The following is a 22,197-nucleotide window of genomic DNA, read 5'->3' as shown; positions in this document are numbered from 1 at the left end:
GTTTACCTTTGTTTTCTCTGCTGTAACATGCATTTCTTGAAATTAAGTTGATTGTCGCCTGGAATTACTAATATATTGTTTCTATTTCATTTTTAATGCAAATAATGTTGCATGGCATGGTATCAGATCACAGGTTGTATAAATATATCTATGTATAATATTTACTGTACCTACAATGAAGATGCATACAGTCTATGACTAAGGTAGTGTATTTGTTTGATACAATTTGTGTTCTTTTATTACATGTATTTTTTTTTAGGGACTGTGAACAAAAGCCTGATTTGTTCAGCAGTCATATTTATATTGTTTAAAGTAATAAGACGGTTTGAAATGAACCACTTAAAGGTTCAATGTGTAAGATTTTATGGCATCTAGTGGAATGGATGGACTTTGGCAGAAATTGAATACAATATCCATTAGTATGTTTTAATTAGTGCATATTCATGTGAAAATAATTATTTATTTATTTATTTTTGCTACATTAAACTGAGCCCTTTATATCCACATAGCGAGATGTGTTGCTGCCCAGTGTGAATAGCTGACAGTAGCTGCATGACTAATACAGCAGGCTGGTCCACAGTCTTGGCAGCAGCACTACTTGGATGAAACACAAGCAGAACTGCAGTAAAACCCATAGTCATAATATTAATGTCAGTTTGTTAGGTTTAGTTATGATTATGATTACTTAATTCAATTTAATTCAGAGGTTTATTGGTATGAAAGTTTCGAGAAAAATATCGCAACAATTTGAAGTTCCACTTGGAGGAGCCATTTTTCAATAACATTAACCAGAAATGTAGATTTTGCAATGCTCTTTGAAAATACTCTACATGGGAATGCTGCTAGCAGCCCAGAAAAAGCTTATCATTTAGAGGTGATTCCATAATTCCCAGGTGATGACCATTTTTAGATGCTTTATATCATCTATAACTCTATAACCATAACTTCTTTAGTAATTAAAGAATCACACACAAAACTTTTCCTTCTGTGTAATAATTGCATTTACACCATCCAAATAACTAGAACATGCTGAAGTGCCGAAGTTCTTTTTTTTCTCTAGTTTTTGTTTATAGATGGCCCTTTTATTCTGAAAATATCATATGGGAAGTAGTAGTGTTGTTATTGTAGCGGAACACAGTACGCTTGACAGTCGTCTGCCTGGAGAAGGTGTATGTGATAAAAGTTAGATTAAGGTATAGATCAGTGTTGTATCTCTCACTCTGTGTTTTAGAGCTAACGGCTGCTAGCTTTAACTTGCTGTTTGGTTAGCTTGGTTTGTGTTAGCATCGTGAGTAGAAATGAAACCACCTCCTCGTAAGCGAACTAAACCAGACCGCAACCTGAAACCCGAGCAGGTGCCACAGCGTCCAGGTACAGTGGTGAATAAATGGCAGCAGGCGGAGCTGAGGAGGCTCTTGAGAGCCCTGAGAAAACTTAGCGGGACCGCGGGAGCTCCGAGCGACATCGACTACGCTCTTCTGACAAAATCCGTCCCTACTCGCTCCATTGCAGAGGTACTGACACTGACCCCCCCCCCCCCCCCCCCCCCACCCCCCAACCGCAATTGTTCTTAAATGATAAGTATACAATTTTAAAAGGTTACGGTTAAGGTAACTTTATTTGTACCCGAAGGTAGATTCGGTTCACAGTTTAAGTGATGATATGGCTTCATCCACACAAAACAAACAAACAGGTCAGCCACAGTAACATAATAACAATATGTTACTATTATTATGTTACTGTGTCTGACTTGTTTGTTTGTCCTTTCAAAGTGCTGGATCAAAAAAAAACTGTCATTACACAACGTCAGTCTGGAGCCCAGATAAACATCGAGATACATTTTTCTTGCCATAATTCCTCCTGTTCATACTGACCATTAGAGGATCCCTTCATAATGCACTTACAATGGAAGTGATGGAGGACTAAATCTGCAGTCCGCCTTCTGTGGAAACATGGATTTAAAAGTTGATCTGAAGCTAATATGAAGCTTCAGCTGTCTGAATGAGTCAAATCAAGTCTTCTATGTTTCAACGTTACAGTGTTTTTAGTGCTAAAGCCCCTCTTTTTGTTACTATACTTCCACCACAGCTCATTCCTCCTGTTCATACTAACAGTACTGTTCAGTATGAACAGGAGGAACACCTCTTTACTGCTCATATGGACACCTGACTGCTGGTTTAAGACCTTTCTTTTAAGTGACATCTTTCACTAACATGAAGGTAAACACGGGCAGGATTCAGGACTGAAGCTCAGACTGACGAAGACTCATATAAGCTTCACATCTACTTTTAAATGACTGTGTGGACACACTGTGGATTTTGTCCTCCATCACTTCCATTGAAAGCTCATGTGAAGATATTTTAATAGTCAGTATAAACAGGAGGAATGATTACAGAGAGGAAAACTTTCACTGTTCATATGGACACCTGATTTTTGTTTTAAGACACAATTGGAAAGAAGTTTTAACCTGTCCTATACGTGACTGAGCTCGCATGGTTTTGGGGATGTCCAGGCATTGTCACAGTGCAGCGTAATGTTATGTACACAATTTACAAAATATCAAAAATAGCCATTGTAAGTCCCCAGAATTAAAGGATCTAATATGTTAATTCTGTATCAAAAAACTTTGGCAACTGTTTCAAAATAAAATATGGGTAGTTCTATGTATCTGTGTTTTTACAGGCGTGGACTGTAATGACATATATCTACTTTCCTTTAGATCCAGTCTGTGGTAGAAACTCTGAAGAACAAAGCGATCTCATGTGCCAGCTTCAAGCTGAAGAAGAAAAAGTGGGAAGAAAATAAGATCAGAAAGCCCATCGAGGTTTGGACACACATGGCTTCTGCTGTGGCTGGAACACTTGAAGAGTCCATTTCCAGTGCTTTCTCTCAGGTAGAGCAAGCCAGATGGGTGGATTGTTCTTTTTTTCCTGTAGATTATTGAAGTGATAAAAACACAATTATTAAGATGCATCTTTGTCTCGTTTTGGCGTGCACAAAACAACCTTTTGTTACAGCGTTCTGTTCTTTGCATATAAAAACACCTGCAGGCAAACCTTTAATCTTCCTGCTCAGTTGTGGAACCATGGGCACCACTTTGAATCTTTTGTCTCCCTCCTCCCACCATGTTCCTCTCCCTGTGTCTCTCAGATGCTGATAGTGTCGTCCACAGAGCCTCGCACCCTCAGGAACTGTGACCCTCCACAGGTCCACAGACCACCCACACAGGAGGACAGGCTTGCTGATCGCACAGTCCCTTTGAGACCAATGCCTAGTTTACCAGGTAAAGGTATTGACCTCCAAATCGCCTGAGTGTCAAATTTGCTGAAATGTGATAGACAGTAAATATCAGATGTTAGAAGTCATTTCCAGCTGATATATAATGGAGCCTCCTGTGTGCCTTACCACTACTACACCTAAAACACCCAATAATACCTGCACATTATACTCTTCACTTCATTGTACAATAGTTTTATTGTAGATCAGCTCTGCAGAGATGCTGGTTCCCTCTCTTTGCTCCTCACCAAAATCTTCCAACTGCTTGATTCACTCTTGAATCATAAGACGGGAAGGCGACAGTGAGGAATCTGTTGGAGAACAGACTATAGGATGCATTTTGAGTTTGTTTTTCTTAAAGAAAAAATAAAATACAGCTGTGCAGCATTTGGTTGCAAATAATAGCTTATCATTGTAAATGTTATATAATCTTGAAAATGACTATGGAACCTGAGCAACATATACATATATACATGTTGGATATTCTTATTGAGAAAAATCTCCTGAATGTAAAAACACACTTCCTCTCACCGCATATCTAAACACACGTCCTGCATTGTTTGCCTTGTTGCAAACCAGCTGTTGCATTTCTTTCCCCTGAGAGGAGCCTGGACTTGGATTAGATGCTTCCTGAGCAGATACCACAATTATTTAAAGGAACAGTTGAAACAAAAGTAGAACCCATGGCAGTGCTTACAACTTGAGTTATAATGTGATGAACATTTGACAAATTGATCGCATGTCTTAATAAGAAACTAAAATGCAAATCCCAGATCAGCAGTTTTCCTCTTTATATTTTCCTATTTTCAAAAATTAAATATCCGGCAAAATTCTTTACATACATCATGTGAGGACATAGGAATTATATTTAATCTGCAAGCAGCAGACTGCAAACGATGAAAGAAGCAGCATTTGGTTACAATTTTTAACCCCTGCGTCTGTGATTGTATCCGAGGTGAAACGATCCTTACACACGAGTATAAGCAGACTCAATGAGAAGAAACAGTTTGCAAATGAAAATAAGCCTCAGTAGAGACATTTAACGCTGCTGACTCATTTTCTCTCTGAAGCTTTGTCTCTGTACTCGTTACCTACCCAAGCACACAGTGACCAACTGATTGGACAAGACTGCGTTTGTTTGTTTGCATACAGTGTATGTATGGGTCTACTTGCATATCTAATGCAGGTGTCTCTGTGCTGTAGGAATGCATCTATGCTTCAGATGCATGGATAAAGAACTGACCAGCTGACCCACTTGTAGGGGAAACAACCTTGGCCCTGGGATGTAAGAGTTTAAAATAGGAAATACTCTGTGGAAACAAATGTCTTTCTGGGGGAAAAAATTCTAAACTCAAGGGTTACTCAGTCTTTCTGGAGCTTTCAGCCATGTATGGGGGCAGATCAGTGTTATGGATCCCCTCGTTATACAACTATTTGCTATCTCATGACTGACCCTCCTTACAAAGGTTGTGATGACCCCTGTGCAAGTTCGATTTACTCGAGAAAGCCTTAGGAAATGTTCAAAAGGCCCCAAAAAATCTAGTGAATTAAAATATTTTGCTTTTGGCTCAAAAAGAATCTCCAAGTTACTCTGATAAAAACAGCCTAACAGCTTTAACTGTGTGAGATTTTTGTCCCACAGGTGAGCGTCCTGCCACCAACACAGCCCGTCCACACATCGTACTCAAGACTCCAGCACCAAAAATGGGCCCAGCCAAAAGACTCCCAGCACCATCCCAAGTGTTCAGAGTGACCAACACACAAACCCCTCCACTCCACCAGCAGCTTTCTGCCTCATCTGGAAGCTTACCTGCTGCCACCTCTCAGTCTGCTGCTCCCTCCTGCCAGCGTCCTCCTCCATCCCCGCTGCTGCCTGCTGCACAGACTGTGACCCTGCTGTCCTCAGACCAAGAAGCTGCTGCACTCACAGTCAATTGTAGCTCTGCAGCAGCCATCAAGTCTCTGAGTGATGGCAGCTCTGTAAACCAGACTAACCAGCAAACCACAGAGAAAAAACATACCTCCGGTCTTCACACATCCTCCTACTCATTGGCCCCTAGTGCTGTTCCATCCTCTGCTGCCTCCACCAGTTCAGCCACCTCCAAGTGCTCCAACTCCACCCACCCCAAACCCCAACTCTCCACTCCCGCTGCAGCAGTTCATGCCAGGTTTGGTCGCACCAGTAAATATGCCACCAAGGACAGTCCAAGGACGTTAGGTGTCAAGTGCGTAGTGGACTTTGAGAGGATCTATCGCTACCTCAGTGTCATCCACAAGCCCAGTCACGAGTGTCATCTCACCCCCATGGGTGAGTGAGGGGTTCATTACTTTGGTGTCAGTCATTTTAAAATGTACTTAAATGTGGTACATAAAGTATTTTAACATGTCGCACTCAACATGCAGCATCACATAATGAGTTCACCTAATCATGGAATATTGATTTTTTTTTGACCATTACTTCATTCCTGTCCATGTCTCTACAGTTGTTGATGTTCACAGAAGCCTGTGACTGTTTTTACTCAAGTGTATTGTCCTGTGTCCCTCAGAGAGTGCTATAGTGTTGGACCTGTTGATGTCTCTCCCAGAAGAGCTCCCCTTGCTGGACTGCAACAAACTGCACAACCACCTGATCCAGGTACTGTACAGCTGCTGTGACATGTTTGTCAGTACAGAGAGGATAGTCTTCATAGTATTCTTCTCTTTTCTGCAGTAGCTCTGCTGCTTCCCTGAGCCTTAAACATTGACCATCCAGCAGCCAATTAATAGTGTGCATCTCAGACAGTTCTGTTGATGTGTTTTTAAATCAGCTGTTACAGTAATTGACCTGACGCAGAGTTTGGAAACCACATGAAAACATTAAATCTGCATTAGCTGATGATTTGTCCTCCTGTGAAACAAGCGGAAATAAATAATGAACACAATACATTATCAGAATAGTTATAGTTTGTTATAATTAATGTGAAGTTTTCACAATGTCACATTTATATTTAGTTTACTATCATGTATGACTAGGACTGGGAATTGATACTCAATACCTTTTAAGATATCGACTGAAATCAATCGATACCGAGTAGTATCAAAACATCTCCCGTCAAATTATACCTCCAATCCATCCTTTTTGCACCCAGAGCTAGAAAATATGATGTTTGTGGTGGTGAAGTTATGGTGAATTTGAGTTAGCGCGCTTATCAGCTCAGCAGCCAAGATGTCACCTAAACGCTTTAAAGTGTGTCTACACTACACGTCTGTTACACTGGATAAAAGCAAACATGGGAACATTAGTATCCTGATAAAACACTTGCTTACACATGGAGAAAAACGTACAGGTGGAGAACTGCACTGTGTTCACGAAACCAACGTCTTCTGAAGTGACACACCACACAACATCATTTCAAGAAAGACAAATAGTCAGTAGACTTTATTTGAAAGGTGTGTGGTAGGCGTATATCATGTAAAAAGCAGGTGCTGGACCAAATAACTAAATCTGTAACAGCAGGAAAAAAGTCAGCACGCTGCAGCTGCCGATGCAGCGAGTATACTCAAGTCTCAAGTGTGAAGAAGAGCAGGAGGCTTGAAACATAACTTGTGATATCCTATTAAATTATGCCTGCATTGGGAGCTGCAGTGCTTGGACCTTTTTCTGATAGTAGTCTTAATTACTCATGTGTGTTAAGTCTTGGATTTTATTGAAACGTAAATTGCTTCTGCCATGCTCTAAGGGGCAAAGTTTGTGCTAGTTTGCTAACTTTTCCTGTGACTAGCGACTCAGCAGAATGTGTCTGTGGTTGCTGTTAAAGCAGCTGTATGTGTGTATGTGCATACACACATGCATTTTTAAGTGTGTGCGACATATGCTGTGACCCACATGCTGATTTTGAGCATTTAGTTTTTCATAAATATTAATAATTTGAAGAGTTTCAAAATGCATTTGTGTAAAAATGTAATCATTTAGATGTGGAGGAGTGGTGGCATTGCCTGGGAAGGCCAAGCCACTTCCTTGCATACGAGCTGACTAGCCTCTCCAGCTTTTCCACCTCCGAGAGCGGGACCTCATACAAGGTTAGTGGCCACATGAGACGTGGAAGTAGTCCATACTGCATGCACCAGAGCTTCAGCTTGCCAGGGAGCAGGATTTTGTCGATGTTATCCAGGCCGCTGGCTACCTCCTTCCTGAGCTGATCTACCTGCGCTTTGTCTTTGAGGGAGGCATCATACCAGTGACCTAGGCTCTTCACAGGCTTCTCTGAGACCGTTGGAATAGGTTCCTTGCCAATGTAGCAGCGGTGGTCTGACAGTTTCCCCTTGACAATGGAGATGCTTCTGGACTTGCTCGGCTTGATGTTCATGCGAGCCAGCTCGATGTTTTCCTGGAGCTTTCTTAGTAGCCGTACGGTGCAAGCCTTGGTTGTGAGTGTTGTAAGGTCATCCATGTAGGCTCTGACAGGCGGCAGCCTCAGCCCAGGTCTTATTCGCTGTCCGCCAACCACCCATCGAGAGGCCCGGATGATCACTTCCATGGCCACAGTGAAGGCCAGCGGGGAGATGGTGCATCCGGCCATGATTCCCACTTCCAGGTGTTGCCATGCTGTGGTGTACTCAGCTGTTGTCAAGCAGAGCTGGACATCCTGAAAGTAGGCCTTGACAAGGGTTGTGAGGGCAGCTGGGACTTTGAAGTAGTCGAAGGCTGTCCACATTATTAATATTCTGTCAATCAACAAATATATTAATCTTTGAGCAGTCTTCGAGAGAATTTGAATCTTGTCCTTATATTCATGTGAAGCAAGGCCTCTAGAGGGCAGGGCACTCTCACAGGTTGTTCTAGTAACAGACTTCTGATGAATCTAGGCATGTATTGCCCGATCATAAAAGTACAGTAGTAGAGTTTTATTATTATTTATTGTGACCAAGGTCCTTTTGTTTTTGAAAGATGGCTAATTAGCCTTTGGTCTTGGATGTAAAGTGCCTTGAGATAACTTTGTTGTGATTTGGCGCTATACAAATAAAGATTGATTGATTAAAGATTGATGTAGGTCTTCACAGGACCTAAATGTTGACTGACTGAAAAGACTTTTGGAAGACCTTCCCAAACCGACATGGACCAGAGGACAGTCAGACTCAACTAAAACTGACCACAGGACAGTTTGACCTGATGGAAATTGTTGTTCTGTCAAACAGAGAAATAATGATAATGATGATAATAAGAAGAAGAAGAAAAACAAGAACACGAATGATAATGATAATGATAATAAAGACAGTGTTTCCAACAGAATGTTGAGAGACTATGGTGGTGGGATCTCAGTCCAGGGGGCATGCTCGCCCGCATGACATTTTTTGTAAATGTTTAAGTCAAATCCATCATTAGAGCAACATTAACAGGTTATGTCTAGTATTTTTTTTTGTGCTTTAGTAATTTAACTATTGGTTGAAACTATGATGACACACTAAAAAGGTCACACCCACAAAGCACAGGAAAGACATTTTACCAGTTTATAAATGTTTGAAACAAGCTATCAAAAAAGACTAATGTTCATATTTCAGCTCTAAAACAAAGAAAACAGAAGTGATTATCTAAGTTCAACTAGTTCATTACTTATGAACATATAAAATACTGTTTCAGTAAATATCTTTTTCTACATTGTGTTTCTTTAAATAACTAAACTAACTGTCTGCTAATCAATAAAAGACTCGACTTCTAGATGACATAGAAGAGGATCAGGATCAGAGTTGATTTATTGTACAGATGGAAATAAAGAAGATCTTTCATTAAGACTTTAAAAACTGAAGCAACTAAAGCAGCATAAAGCTGCTGCTGTGTGTTAAACAGCACTCAGGTGTTTCACATTCAGAGGTTAGAGGCTGAGCTGCAGGGTTGAGTGGAGATTATTATTAGTGCTGTTAAACGTAACCGCTGTGAAACAATCAGAAAATAACGTCGTATTGATCTGATTCACCGGCTTTCTTACTGTCAGCGCTCTCTCTCTTCATTCACTCTCTGGCTCGCTCGACCACAGCTAACACAACAGCGTCCTGTAGCCGCTTACTGACGGAGCAACTCTGTCCTCCATTCAGTGTCCGGACCTTTTATACAGAACAGTGAGGAGGAATAAAGTAGTAGTATTCCTGCCGTGAACAGACTCTCTGAGCTGAGTCCTCCGTGCACAACTTCATTCAGTCATTCAACAATATAATCCGCACAAAAGAAAATAACGTCTCGTCCTATATCTGGTTTAAAAATACGTTGATATATCTTAAAAACTCAATATACCGCTCAGCCCTAACATTTTGGAGAGTATACACTACAGACATGTTCAGCTGTGGAAACTGTGGCGGCACAGTCTATATAATTAATGGGAAACACTGAATGATAATAATAAACTTTATTTATATAGTACTCATAAATAGGACGTGGTACTAAAACCAAGTTCCAGCTACTTTCAAAGGGAAGGAATGCAACATAGCAAATGATAACACAGGACTTGTGTAGATAAGTTTAGATAAGAAGTATACTACAGTATACAGTATGAGGCAATATTCTGATGTGTGTGTCTGCCGCAATTGCAGCATTTGTCCATATAACAGCCCAATACTCGTTTAACAGTAACATTTTCTTAATGTTGGTATTTTCAGAACCTTGAAACATTTCTAGTAGTGATCTATTTTGTGTCCTAGTAGCACAGCCAAATAATGTGATGCTATGTTTTTATTTTCTCTTGAAGAAGAAAAAGTTCAGAAATGACTGCAGTTCATCCCCCTGGTTTCTTCATCACTGTAGTGGAAGAAATAATGACATCCTTTAGCTAAGAAAAAGAAGAATTACAGCAAAGTACAAATACTCCATTACAAGTAAAAGTACTGCATGAAAAATCTTATTTATGTAAATGAGTATTATCAGCTGGATGTAGTTAAAATATTAGAGTAAAAGTACTGCAGTATTATGAGTGATGTAGTATGCAGTATTACAGTAAAAGTACTGGATGGATTTAAGGCATCAAATCAGCATTGTCTTACACTGGTAATGTATCTTTTGGATATCTTTTGCCATGTGAGTAGCAGTGTGACCGTATGTAGGGATTTGAAAACTTTTCCAAAGATACTCTTCTATGGAGGACCACAAACCTGCTTTAAGACAGGCAAACATTAATGAATGAAAGTTCACTTCAGGTGGAGCTTTATTGCCATGGGTGTGTACAGGTGTGATTCCTTTTTTAACAGCTTTACAACATTCATTTCCATCATCATCTTTGATTATGTAATCTCACAGCAGACATGTGTTTTAGTTTCTTGGGAAACAGAAACTAACAGGACATCCACCCAATATCACACCGTCCCGTCATTCTGCTGTTCTTTGTTCTAATCATTTTTAAAAATCCATTATTTCTTCTGCCATCTTGACTGTTTTGTGTTATAAAGGTTGGAAAAATTGACAAGTGTAATCACACAGTGAAAGAAAGTGGTGGAAGAAATATTTAGATCCTTTTACTCAAGTAAAATAATAGAAAGCTTATATTATAAGATTACAGGTGCCACTCCAATTGTGTTTTAAAAACAAATAAAAAATATGACAACAAAATGACAACATGACAACCAGAAAAGTATCAGTGCCACAGTGTGAAATTACTACATTACAGTTTTGTATTGCCCGACAGATTTATCAGTCGGCTTATATTATCGACCGATACGAGCCTTTCACAGATATATCGGTATCGGCGTACATGTTGTCTAATAAACGCCAATATGAAAACATTTTTAGAGAACATATAATTCAGAAATTGATGCTTGGGGTGATTTATACATGGTGTCATTACATAGTTTGTCCAGCAGAGCGCGCTTCGACAGCTGGATGAGGGGCGGAGTTAGCATCAGAGCTAGTGTGGACTTGAAGGAAGAGTAATGCCATATATCCACAGAGAGCAGACTATGATTTGCACTTTTGAAACTGTAATTCACAACTTGTGAAAGCACATCTTAGAGTTTGCCCTTCTAACTTCTGATCTGCAAAACTGCACCAAAGGATTTGCATTTGAATCGTCCTATTTGCCCGCTCAGTCTCGTCATCCTTCTCATATGAATTTTGGTGCAATTCTTGCAAATGGAGCGTGCCAAAACAATTTACATTCCAAAGACCGCCTGTCCTACGTGTATCCAGTACATCAATCAATCAATCAATCAATCAATCAATCAATCAATCAATCAATCTTTATTTGTATACATGCCAGTGTTGATTTTTTTCCAGCCCCAGTTTCAAATTAAACCAGCGCACATGACCTTTAACCTAACCAACCGTCCCAAAATGCACTGAGTCCCTTCAGACTGCACTGTGGCGGAGATCAGAGCGGAGACTAGCTAAACATGAATGTAGTAACACAAGGACCGCCAACATTATAGACAAATCAGAAGCGCAGCAAACGGTTTGACAGACTATCATGTGTAGGTCACCATAAGAGGCGGAAATATGATGTGAACAATGATCCCATTTTATGTTGATGTAACCTTGATCTCCTGTAAAGGATACTATTATTATCATTATCATTATTACTATTATTATTATCATCATCACCATGCAAGGTGAGTTTGTTTCAAGCAGTCCCTGGAAGCAGCATATACAATCACAGAGTAGACCTGGTACTTACCACAGACTGCTGTATTGGTACCAAAGCTGTGTTCATATTTTCACAGCACTAGCTCTGCATTAACCTGACAGCCCTCCTCTCTTCATGTTTCAGGTTTACCAGGGTCTCTCTGCTCCTGCTGACTCCTCTGTGGCAAGAGAAATGTTTGAAGTTTTAAAGACGCAGAAACAAGGAAGCGATGAGCCTCACACAGCAGGGTCACAGGACAGACCGGCTGCTCAGACAGAGACAACAAGTGTGCGAGACAGCAACCCAAAGCCACAGCAGGACAGCAGCAGAAGCAACAGTCAGCTGGACGTCACTGACAGCAGTGATGTGACAGACAGCGGGGGAAAGAAACTCCAGCCAGATGAATCTAAGAGCCAGTCACACGAAAGCAATAACACTTCCAGCCAAACAGGGGGTGAAAACATGAAGGGACCCCCCCCACTTAACCCTTTCATGGTTCCACTGAAACTGTTGATGCGGAGATAGAGTTAAAAATAAGAAAACACACATGCATTTGTGTAGTATTCTATAGTTATGGCTTTGTTCTGTAATAATTCTCTATAATATTTATACAGATTCTGGAGTTGAGCCACACAGTATATGGTCATTGTATGTCTCAGAGTTTAGGAGGGAACCACTGCAGTTTGGTTACCCTCCAGAACATGTCCTAAGCAACATGTCAGGTATTGCCATAAGTTGGTATCAAATGTCTGGCATGTTTATGTATCCTTTAATCAGTAAATTCCTTCCTTAAATCAATATGTTTTGAATAAAAATCTAAATCAATTTTAGAATGTATTTGTTTGAGTTCTTGTTCTGCTGCTTTAGCATTAACAACATTAATTGGGAAGTTTGGCTTATTTTGATAAACCAAAGAAAAAAAGTTTTGTATTGTGCTTGACTTCACAAATATGCTGAGTTAAAAACATTGCCCATTGTATTTTCAGAAGAGAAACTTAAAAAACCAAACCAACCAGTTGTCAAAATAGTTGCAGATTATTTAATTTTATATGAATTTATGTGCAAATACATATATTTGTCAAACAAAGGTACTGAAAAAAAGCTTTGTATTGCTACCAGTACTGAATGTCAGGAAACAAATTAGTCTTTGGTCTTGGATGTAGGTCTTCACAGGTCCAAAATGTTGACTGACTGAAAAAGACTAATAATGATAATAAAGATAATAGTAAACTGCATTTATATAGCATATAGTTAAAAGTAAAGCAATGAGGAGCACAGAGATAAAGCACACCAACAATAGTTTATGGTTCAACAGTAATAAAATCAATCAAAAGTTCTAAAACAATAAATAGAGCATTTCAAATATTTCCAAAAGCTTTCACAAAGAAAAAAGTTTTCACAAAGAAGAAAGACCACTGATCCTGGCAGCAGCATGATGATCTACCACTGAACAAGCAATGAGTCCTCCCAGGGTGAGGTTCTAAAACCAAGCTCTAACTACTATCAGAGGGAAGGAATGGGAGTGTACACGTAAAATTCTTTTCTTACTGCTTTACAACATTTGTCTTGTGCAACTTTCCATCATCATTGCTGTGATGTAACCTCACAGCAGAGATGAGTCTTCTAGTTTCCTGGGAAACACAAAACATGTTTAGACTGTAGAGTAAATCTGTGTGTCATTTGAAATGTAAATTTGTCTATAATCTATAATTGTGTATTGCTGCCACCATGACAAAAAATACATGCATAGTTTCTCTTATCTCATTTTAACCAGATCATACATTTTATGTAATATTTCTACATACAGTACCAAATACCTCAATTTTAGCAAAAAACATTTGTTATAATAACTTAATGAGAAATAATTACACTGATTGGTGATGTAAAAATTAAAGCATTTATATTCATAAACTAAAATATAAAAAATTAAAATATTTATATTCATGACATAGAATATAAAATATAACAAATTAAAATATTTATATCCATAACATAAAATATAAAATATAACAAATTAAAATATTTATATTCATGACATATAATATAAAATATAAAAAAATAAAATATGTATATCCATAACATAAAATATAAAACAAATATTAGTATATATTAGTGTTTTTGGCAGATTAAAGTTCTTGGGTGGAGTGCCGTTGCCATGACACTCACTGTGTTTATAATAATTGTGACAATCTGAGATGACATTTGGAGTTGGGAGTGTACCGGTGTGACTCTTCCTCCAGCTTTATTGTTATGGAGTAACATTGTTCCATATTTAGGTTGGACTGAGGTCACAGTAAAGGCTGCACTATCATCTTGATAGAGAGACATACTGAGACATACTGTCTCTCTCCTTGAAACAGTGAAGGCAGCTTTCTGTGGTGTTTTGGGGAAAGCAGTCATTGAGTATGACCATTTATAGGCGTAGAGTATTTGTGGTACTATCTGTGAAGGCTTATCCACAGAGGACAGTTTCCTCAGGATCGTGGTGGCATCATGCATCAGAAGGGTGTATTCATAACTTGTGACTTTCTATCATCATTGCTGATTACGTTATCTCACAGCAGAGATGTGTCTTTAAGTTTCCTGGGAAAGAGAATCCAACAGGAAATCCACACAGATATCACACTGTCACATCATTCTGCTGTTGTTTGGTCTATTCATTTTTTTTTTTAAATCCATTATTTCCCCTGATATTTTGACTGTTTAGTTGGAAAAATTGACAATTTTAATAACACAGTGAAAGGAAGTGGTGGAAGAAATATTAAGACCCTTTACTCCAAAGTATCAATGCCACAATGTAAAAATACATTACAATTAACAGGGTTGCATTTAAGGTAAAGTAAAGTAAGTCGTAAAGTAAAGTAAAGTAAAGACGAGATAACATGCCTTTATTGTCACTGTATTCATAATACAATGACATTGCAAGTGCCCGTTACAGTGGTATTCAGACATACTATCACATACATACATACATACAACTACATACGTTCAGCATCACACACAATCAATCACGACCCATCATAAAACTATACAACATTAAAAAATTAAAATTAAAAAAAGCAGGTAAAAATTAAGACAAAGGAGGTAGGTAATCAAAAATAAAGTGCTGTGAGTGCAAGTGTCTGATAAAATGTTTATTCTACCGGGGTGAGAAGAGTCTTTTATAATGTTCTTTGCTTTGGAGAAGTAGCGAGTGTCAGCTCCTCAAGTAAGGGAAGTGCTGACTTTGTGGCTCTAGAGCTTTTCATCAGCCGCTGAACAGCACGCATTCCACACTGTGAGGCAGTATAAACATACAGAGGTTTTGTCAGGTGAATGTAGTTAAAAGTAGAAATAGTCATTAAGCAAATTGGCCTCTTTCACAATGATATTTTATTAGTTATGGAAACATAAAATAAAGCGTTACATGAAAAGACTTTCCTCAAACATTTGCCAAAAGCTCACTTTTTCTATACATGTTTTTAACTGTAAAGTAACCAGGGCATACTATAACTGAGAACATCACATTGTAGTGATCTTAAATTACATAAAAAGGACTGAATATTGTTTGCTTACACACCTATTACACATGCTGGACTTAACAGTAGTTGTTTTGTCAAATGTTATTTCCAAGGTTAAGAAGGAGCTTTCAAGGAGCCAACGTCGATGAGAGGTCCTTAAGGTGCTCAGAAAACGATGGGAATTTGAATATCTTCACTTCCATGCCATTCCATCTGCTCATGAAAACCATGTGATATGATTGAAAGCTCCAAAACATGTGGTAAGTTTGTTTTGTCAATCTGAAAATTTGATTGTAAACAAGCTAAATGAATTACAGTTGAAGGAATTTAGTTTTTTTTTTTCCAAATAACATATCTTGCAGCATAGAGAAACAACATTAAGGTCATACTTATTTAAGATATAATAATAATAATAATAATAATAATAATAATAATAATAATAATCATAATAATCATAATAATCATAATAATCATAATAATAATACATTGTTTTGGCTAGTCAAACATGTGTTTATGTGTTGGGTTATGTTGGGGGAACTTAAACAAACCTCTGGTGTATGTCCTCACTTAACCATTAACTATAACACAGATTATAACTAAATTTAGCTTCTTCATTTCAATCTGATGAATGACACTCTGAGAATTTGAATTACTACCCAACCATTTACATGTCTAACTGTAAATTACTATTTGACATTCTAATAGTGTTTGTATGGTGGTAGTCTGTTTAAAAATAGCTACAGGTCAAAGGAAGTAAGCAGCTATCATACTGCTTATCTGTGCTATTTATCACTGCAGAGGTCACACTGGTGGTATTTTTGCTAGTCTGTATACCTGATAATATAAAAATGAACCTACTTTTATTATACTAGGAGATATTTTTCTTTCAAGATGTTACCTCACCCTGGTATACCTCATCTTGTAACATCTCTCCTATCAATCATTGAGCCTTTAAGCACTGAATAAGTGAGGTGTGCCCCATGGATTCCATATGATGTATTGTCTCAATAATATGGTGTAATTAATGTGTGCCACATCTGAAGCCTTTGTAAAATCCAGATAACAACCCACCTTTGACCACTGAACAGGCACATTGTTGGTTAACAACTTCTCTTTTGGCATAACCTCCATCTGTATTAACGTCATTTCAAGGAAACAAGGTTGAAGTGGCTGCTGGCAGATTATCTAGTCAGAGTCATCAAGTCACGAAGGGTCGTATGTGGATTGATTGTCACTGTGCCTCTCTCTCCTCTCTGCCTCTCCTCTTTCTTTCTCCGTTCTCCCTCTTCTCCTTCTTCCCCTGTCCCTCTCTTTTTCTCTCTCTCTCTCTCTCTCAGTCTACCGGTCGAGGCAGATGGTCGCCCACTTAGAGCCTGGTTCTATCTGAGGTTTCTTCCTGTTAAAGTTTGGAGTTTTTCTTTGCCGCTGTCACCAAGTGCTTCTCATGTGGGAATGCTGGGTCTCTTTAAATTAAATTAAAGAGTATGGTCTACACCTGCTCTATGTGTAAAGTGCCTTGAAATGACTTTTGTTGTGATTTGGCTCTATATAAATAAAGATTGACTGATTGATAGCAATTGGCTCAAAGCAGCTCTGTGTCAAAGTAAAGCCTCACAGAGATTCTAGCACCGCTGCAGACTGTACTTTTAGACAGCGAGTAGTTGCTGCCACCAACTCCATAGCTTACAAAGTGAACATGATGGCTCACAGCAGAGATGTGTCTTTTAGTTTCCTGGGAAAGAGAATCCAACAGGACATTCACACATATCTAACACTGTCCCATCATTCTGCTGTTCTTTGGTCTAATAATTTAAAAATCCATTATTTCCCCTGACATCTTGACTGTTTTTGTTATGTATGTGATAAAGGTTTGAAAAATTGACAATTTTTATCACACAGTGAAAGGAAGTGGTGGAAGAAATATTCAGACCCTTTACTCAAAAATATCAACGCCACAATGTAAAATTTATTTCAAGTAACAGGGTTGCATTTAAGGTTTTATTCAAGTAAACATACAGAGGTGCACTGAATAAGTAAGGTGTGCCCCATGGATTCCATATGACACGTTGTCTCAATAATATGTTGTTGATAAGGTGTGCCACATCTGAAGCCTTTGTAAAATCCAGATAACAACCCACCTTTGACCACTGAACAGGCACATTGTTGGTTAACAACTTCTCTTTTGGCATAACCTCCATCTGTATTAACGTCATTTCAAGGAAACAAGGTTGAAGTGGCTGCTGGCAGACTATCTAGTCAGAGTCATCAAGTCATAAGGGGTCAACACTTACAAACTATTCAACGCCTCAACATCTCTGCTGGTACACCCAAACCAACACAATACAATTAGGAAATTCTGAGTGCCTGGCACATTACTTTGATAGAGAATGTTAAAACTGTGCATTGTTTTAACTTCTAATCTGACATTTAAATAGCTACAAATGCTGTTATATATATATATATATATATGTGTGTGTTATACAATATGTCAAAATGCTAGGGCTCTAGTCATGTTAATGTTGGTCGGTGGGTTGACATGAAATGTGTTTCCTATTGATTGAATTATAATGACTTGATCCAATGACTTTTGTTCTGTCTGCCATCATCAGGTCAAAATATCGCTTTGTCCAATAATTTTGTTAATGTTCAAATACCTGCAAAACTAATGACATTCCCATCAGCCTCAGTGCTTTGTGTTTAGCGCTAATCAGCAAGTTCAACAACGTTAACATGTCGATAGCAATTGTCTCAAAGCTGCGCTGTCGAAGTACAGTCCCACAGAGATGCTAGCATGGCTGTAGACTTTAGTAGTAGGTTTGGTTTTATCTCGAACAATAACAAATCCATCGAAAACCATCAAAATAAAATATCAGAACACAAGATAATACTGTTCGAGAGGGAACAGGAGGAAGCAGAAAGCTTATCTAGTCCTGTCCCCTCTTCACATCATCATAAAATACAACAAAACAATCAACAAAAATCAAAGCATACTCAAACTAGCCTCCTAGAACATCCCAAACTCAAAAAACAAATTCCCCAGTCACTCCCCACATACCACCAAAGCAACGCACTCAATGATCCACAAATACAATAGAAGAAATACATACATACAGAAAATATGTAGTTGTCTAGAGATCTCTATTCCTTATACCTGTCTAGAATTGTTGTCTTATATCTGTTTTTAAATCTTTTTCTAATATTTTGCTGTACTTTAAATACCCGTTTTTTGTAAACAAAGAAAATGTCTGTTTAAATTCAGAGTTTCTTCCCAAATTAGCACTGAGTGTAACTTTGTGTTGGGGGGATTTGTAGTTCAGTTCAGTTCTTTCTTGTCCCACAACTGCAAAAAATTGAAAAAAAATACATGCGCTATACATGCAATTCAGAAAATAAACATGTATGTTGTAAGCAAGAAAAAAATAACAAAAAAGATCAAAGATAAGAAAAAAAAGCTGTGACAGGAATCGAGAAGCAGTGTATAATGTATAATTTCTTCCCCACAAAACATGTGCAAGCCATGTTAAAGATATTTCAAATTGTGTATTTATATCCATATTTGCATGTTGACAGTCTTCTATGCTGCATTTTTGGATTATTGCCACCTGTGGTGCTGTGTTAATCACCAACTGTCAATCGGTGGAATAACACAAAACCAACAGCAGGATATGAATAGAATAGAATAGAACAGAATAGAATAGAGTAGAACTTTAATGTCCAACCTGGTGGAAAAATTGTATTTGGCTCACCAATAACAGACACAAAGCAGACAAATTACATAAGATCCATAGAATCCATAAACTCCATAAAATCATTCTTGAAATACATTAATACATACAAATATGTAAATTATAAAATATGAGTGCATATCAGTTCCTGTGTGTGTATTGTGTATTGATCATTTGGAAGTGTTTAAAATATGAATTGCACTCGGAATAGACAAGGACACAGTCTGAAAGCACCATCAGTCTTGTTCAGTAGTAAAAACCAATCAAACCAATGTATTTTTCTCTGTTGTTAAGGGGTTGCATCTCAATTTCGTTGTACAATGTACAGTGACAATAAAAATCTATTTTATTCTATTCTAAAAATGGTGTGACTTTCTTCCATTAGCAGAACACTGTATGTTCTGTTTCGGCAAATGAACTAAAAATTCACACTAGCTACAGAACTTAAATGATAGACCATTGCTTCAGTGCTCATCACACACAATGTTGTCACCCTTACTTGATGTTTCATTGAGTGGTGAATTGGATACCATTTACTCACTGCACCTAGAGTGTAAAAACAATATAGGACAGGCGTATACGTGCAATAAATTGTAATGACTGCCACTTATGACTTATGTGGTAATGTCATAGTAACAAAGATGACAGAGGTGGCTTCTTGTATGGACCCTTCTGCCCTCCCCCACAATTTGCCTACAAGCAGGGGCAGAGTACATATGATGCTGCCATCAGTGTGACTCACTAAATCAGTAAACATTGAGAGGACCTGAAGGCTTATGCACATCTTATTTCACACAATCCAACCTTACCTGTGTGTCTAGAAGTTAAATAACATGCATTTTAATCCTATTTTTAATCAAATGCTTTTATTCATTTTTAACAAACATGTCCCAAAAGGTGAAGCTCAATCTCTAATGTCAAACACTGTAGTATGGTGGTCCCTCAAGGCTGTGTGAGTTCCAAACACTGTATACAAACAAATGCAGAAGCAGCCAGCCAAGTAATTCATTCTTTTTATTTTTTTATTTTCGGACGACACAATAATATTCAGCCTGATGAAGGAAGATCAGCCATATATTTATTGATCATTAATGCATTATATAGTGCACTGTGATGTTGTTTATGTATTGCCATTTATTTTGTGTTTTCAGCTGTACGTAGCACTTTTTGCACTAGTGCACCTCTGTATTGTATTGTCGACTATGTATTATTTGGGCAATATATTGTATTGTCATGTATTGCATGACTGCAGCTCTGTGCAGCACCTTTGCCCAAAACAAATTTCCCTCAGAAGTTTATGTCATCTTATCTTATGCCATGTTCAAAGGTTTTATGAAAGCCTGTTCCTCTTATCTAAAGGCAGTCCTGCCATCTGTGACGTTTCTCTACACCTTGACACTGGGTGGATGTGTTTGAAAAGAAGTAATCAACTGAAGTCAGACACTTTACAGAGGCACAAAGCAGTGGTGCACTTTGATTGAGACATATGTGGCCATTTTGCATTTTCAACATTTGGATTTAAATATTTTGTGTGATCCACCGCTGCCTGGGATATAATATGGTCATGGCATTTTCTTCTCATTTCCTGGTTATCTGTGCTCTACTCATCTGCGTATGTTCTACTAATGGTAAGACTCGTATACATTTCTTAAATCAACACTTTTATGTCAACTTCTTTATTTCAATATTCAATAAAGAATGTCCAAAATTCAATCCAAAGTCAATTAGAGTTCTTATACCATGCCAAATCCATTTTATTTATATAGTACCAAATTTAACAGAAGTTATCTCAGGGCACTTTTAATTTAAAGCAGGTCAAGACCATATTTCTACAATATTATTTACAGAGACTTAATCAGGAGTCATCCTAAATGTAGTCATAAATGTCTTAGGACTTGCCATGCTGTTTTCATCTCTTCAGTCCACATGCAATTGTCTACTAATGCAACTCAACCCTGTCTCCCAAAAAATATGTTTGTATGTAAACAGTTTTGCCAATTACGTTCTCAATTAAATGTATTTGCTTCCAGGATTATGTTCACTGGTAATGGGTAAATAGTATTTCCTGTGCCGAGAACACACACTATTTATTTGTCATGTTGCTGTATATTGACCATGTACATTTCATGTAAATCAGATGTGTATCACATAAGCAGGTGGCACCATGACTATGAATCAATAATGACATGTGTCCAGGCCTGGACTCTTACCAAGCATGAGAAATTTGGGGTGGATTTGACAATGTACATCCAAGTTACAACAACTACCTCTTTCATTGACGTGCTGCATCACCATGGCAAAGGCATTCTATGAAAGCTACAAAGATTCACAGTTTAGTATTGCAAAGGTCTTTAGATGTGTTTGTGAATGGCTTCACTTTGCAAACAAAGCAAAGTAGAATCAAAAGACAGTTGGACTTGGAGCACTTTGGTAGTCGAGTGGTTACTGCACATGCTGCATAATGCCTAGTTCGGCTCTGGCAAGGGACCTTTGCTGCATGTCATTCCCCTCTCTCTCCTCTCTTCCCTGTTGGCCTTTATGCCATGTACTTTCACATAAAAATCAATCTTAATAAAGAACAATTGGAGATGGTACACCTTCTTACTAAATATCATACATATGTCAAATTTAAAAATGGGGGACTTTGACTTAGAATTTATCCAGGGGCACCTTCAAGCCATTTTGCCACACCCAAGTCCAAGATCATATCAAAAAGACCACTTCTAATCCATGTGCAATTGCTGCAGTCTTTTAGTCAGTCAAGCTCCCCAAACTTCATTGGCTGTTAACATGTAAAAAGTTTAAGCAAGTGTATCAAGTGGGGCGGCTGTGGCTCAGGAGGTAGAGCGGTCGTCCACCAATTGGAAGATTGGCGGTTCGATTCCCAGCTCCTCCAGTCCACATGTCGATGTGTCCTTGGGCAAGACACTTAACCCCAAATTGCTCCCGTTGCTGTGCCAACGGTGTATGAATGTGTATGAATGATTAGCTTCCCCTGATGTGCAGGTTGGCACCCTGCGTGGTAGCTCCTGCCATCAGTGTATGAATGTGTGTGAATGGGGTGAATGAAATGTATTGTAAAGCGCTTTGAGTGGTCGAAAAGACTAGAAAAGGCGC

At 38.4% G+C, this 22,197-nt stretch overlaps 1 protein-coding gene across 1 annotated transcript; it reads left to right on the top strand.

The window, feature by feature from the left end:
- Positions 1-1,188: 1,188 nt before the first annotated feature.
- snapc2 (small nuclear RNA activating complex, polypeptide 2) lies at positions 1,189-12,596 on the top strand. The gene is made up of 6 exons (XM_062444931.1): positions 1,189-1,514; positions 2,720-2,893; positions 3,151-3,283; positions 4,919-5,584; positions 5,823-5,911; positions 12,000-12,596. The coding sequence occupies exons 1-6, from the start codon at positions 1,299-1,301 to the stop codon at positions 12,378-12,380; spliced, it is 1,659 nt and encodes a 552-aa protein (XP_062300915.1). The 5' UTR covers positions 1,189-1,298; the 3' UTR covers positions 12,381-12,596.
- The last annotated feature ends 9,601 nt before the right edge of the window (positions 12,597-22,197 follow it).

This window comes from Scomber scombrus, chromosome 23, assembly GCF_963691925.1.
Source record: "Scomber scombrus chromosome 23, fScoSco1.1, whole genome shotgun sequence".
Lineage (NCBI taxonomy): Eukaryota > Metazoa > Chordata > Actinopteri > Scombriformes > Scombridae > Scomber > Scomber scombrus.
This window is presented reverse-complemented; position numbering and strand designations above follow the sequence as displayed.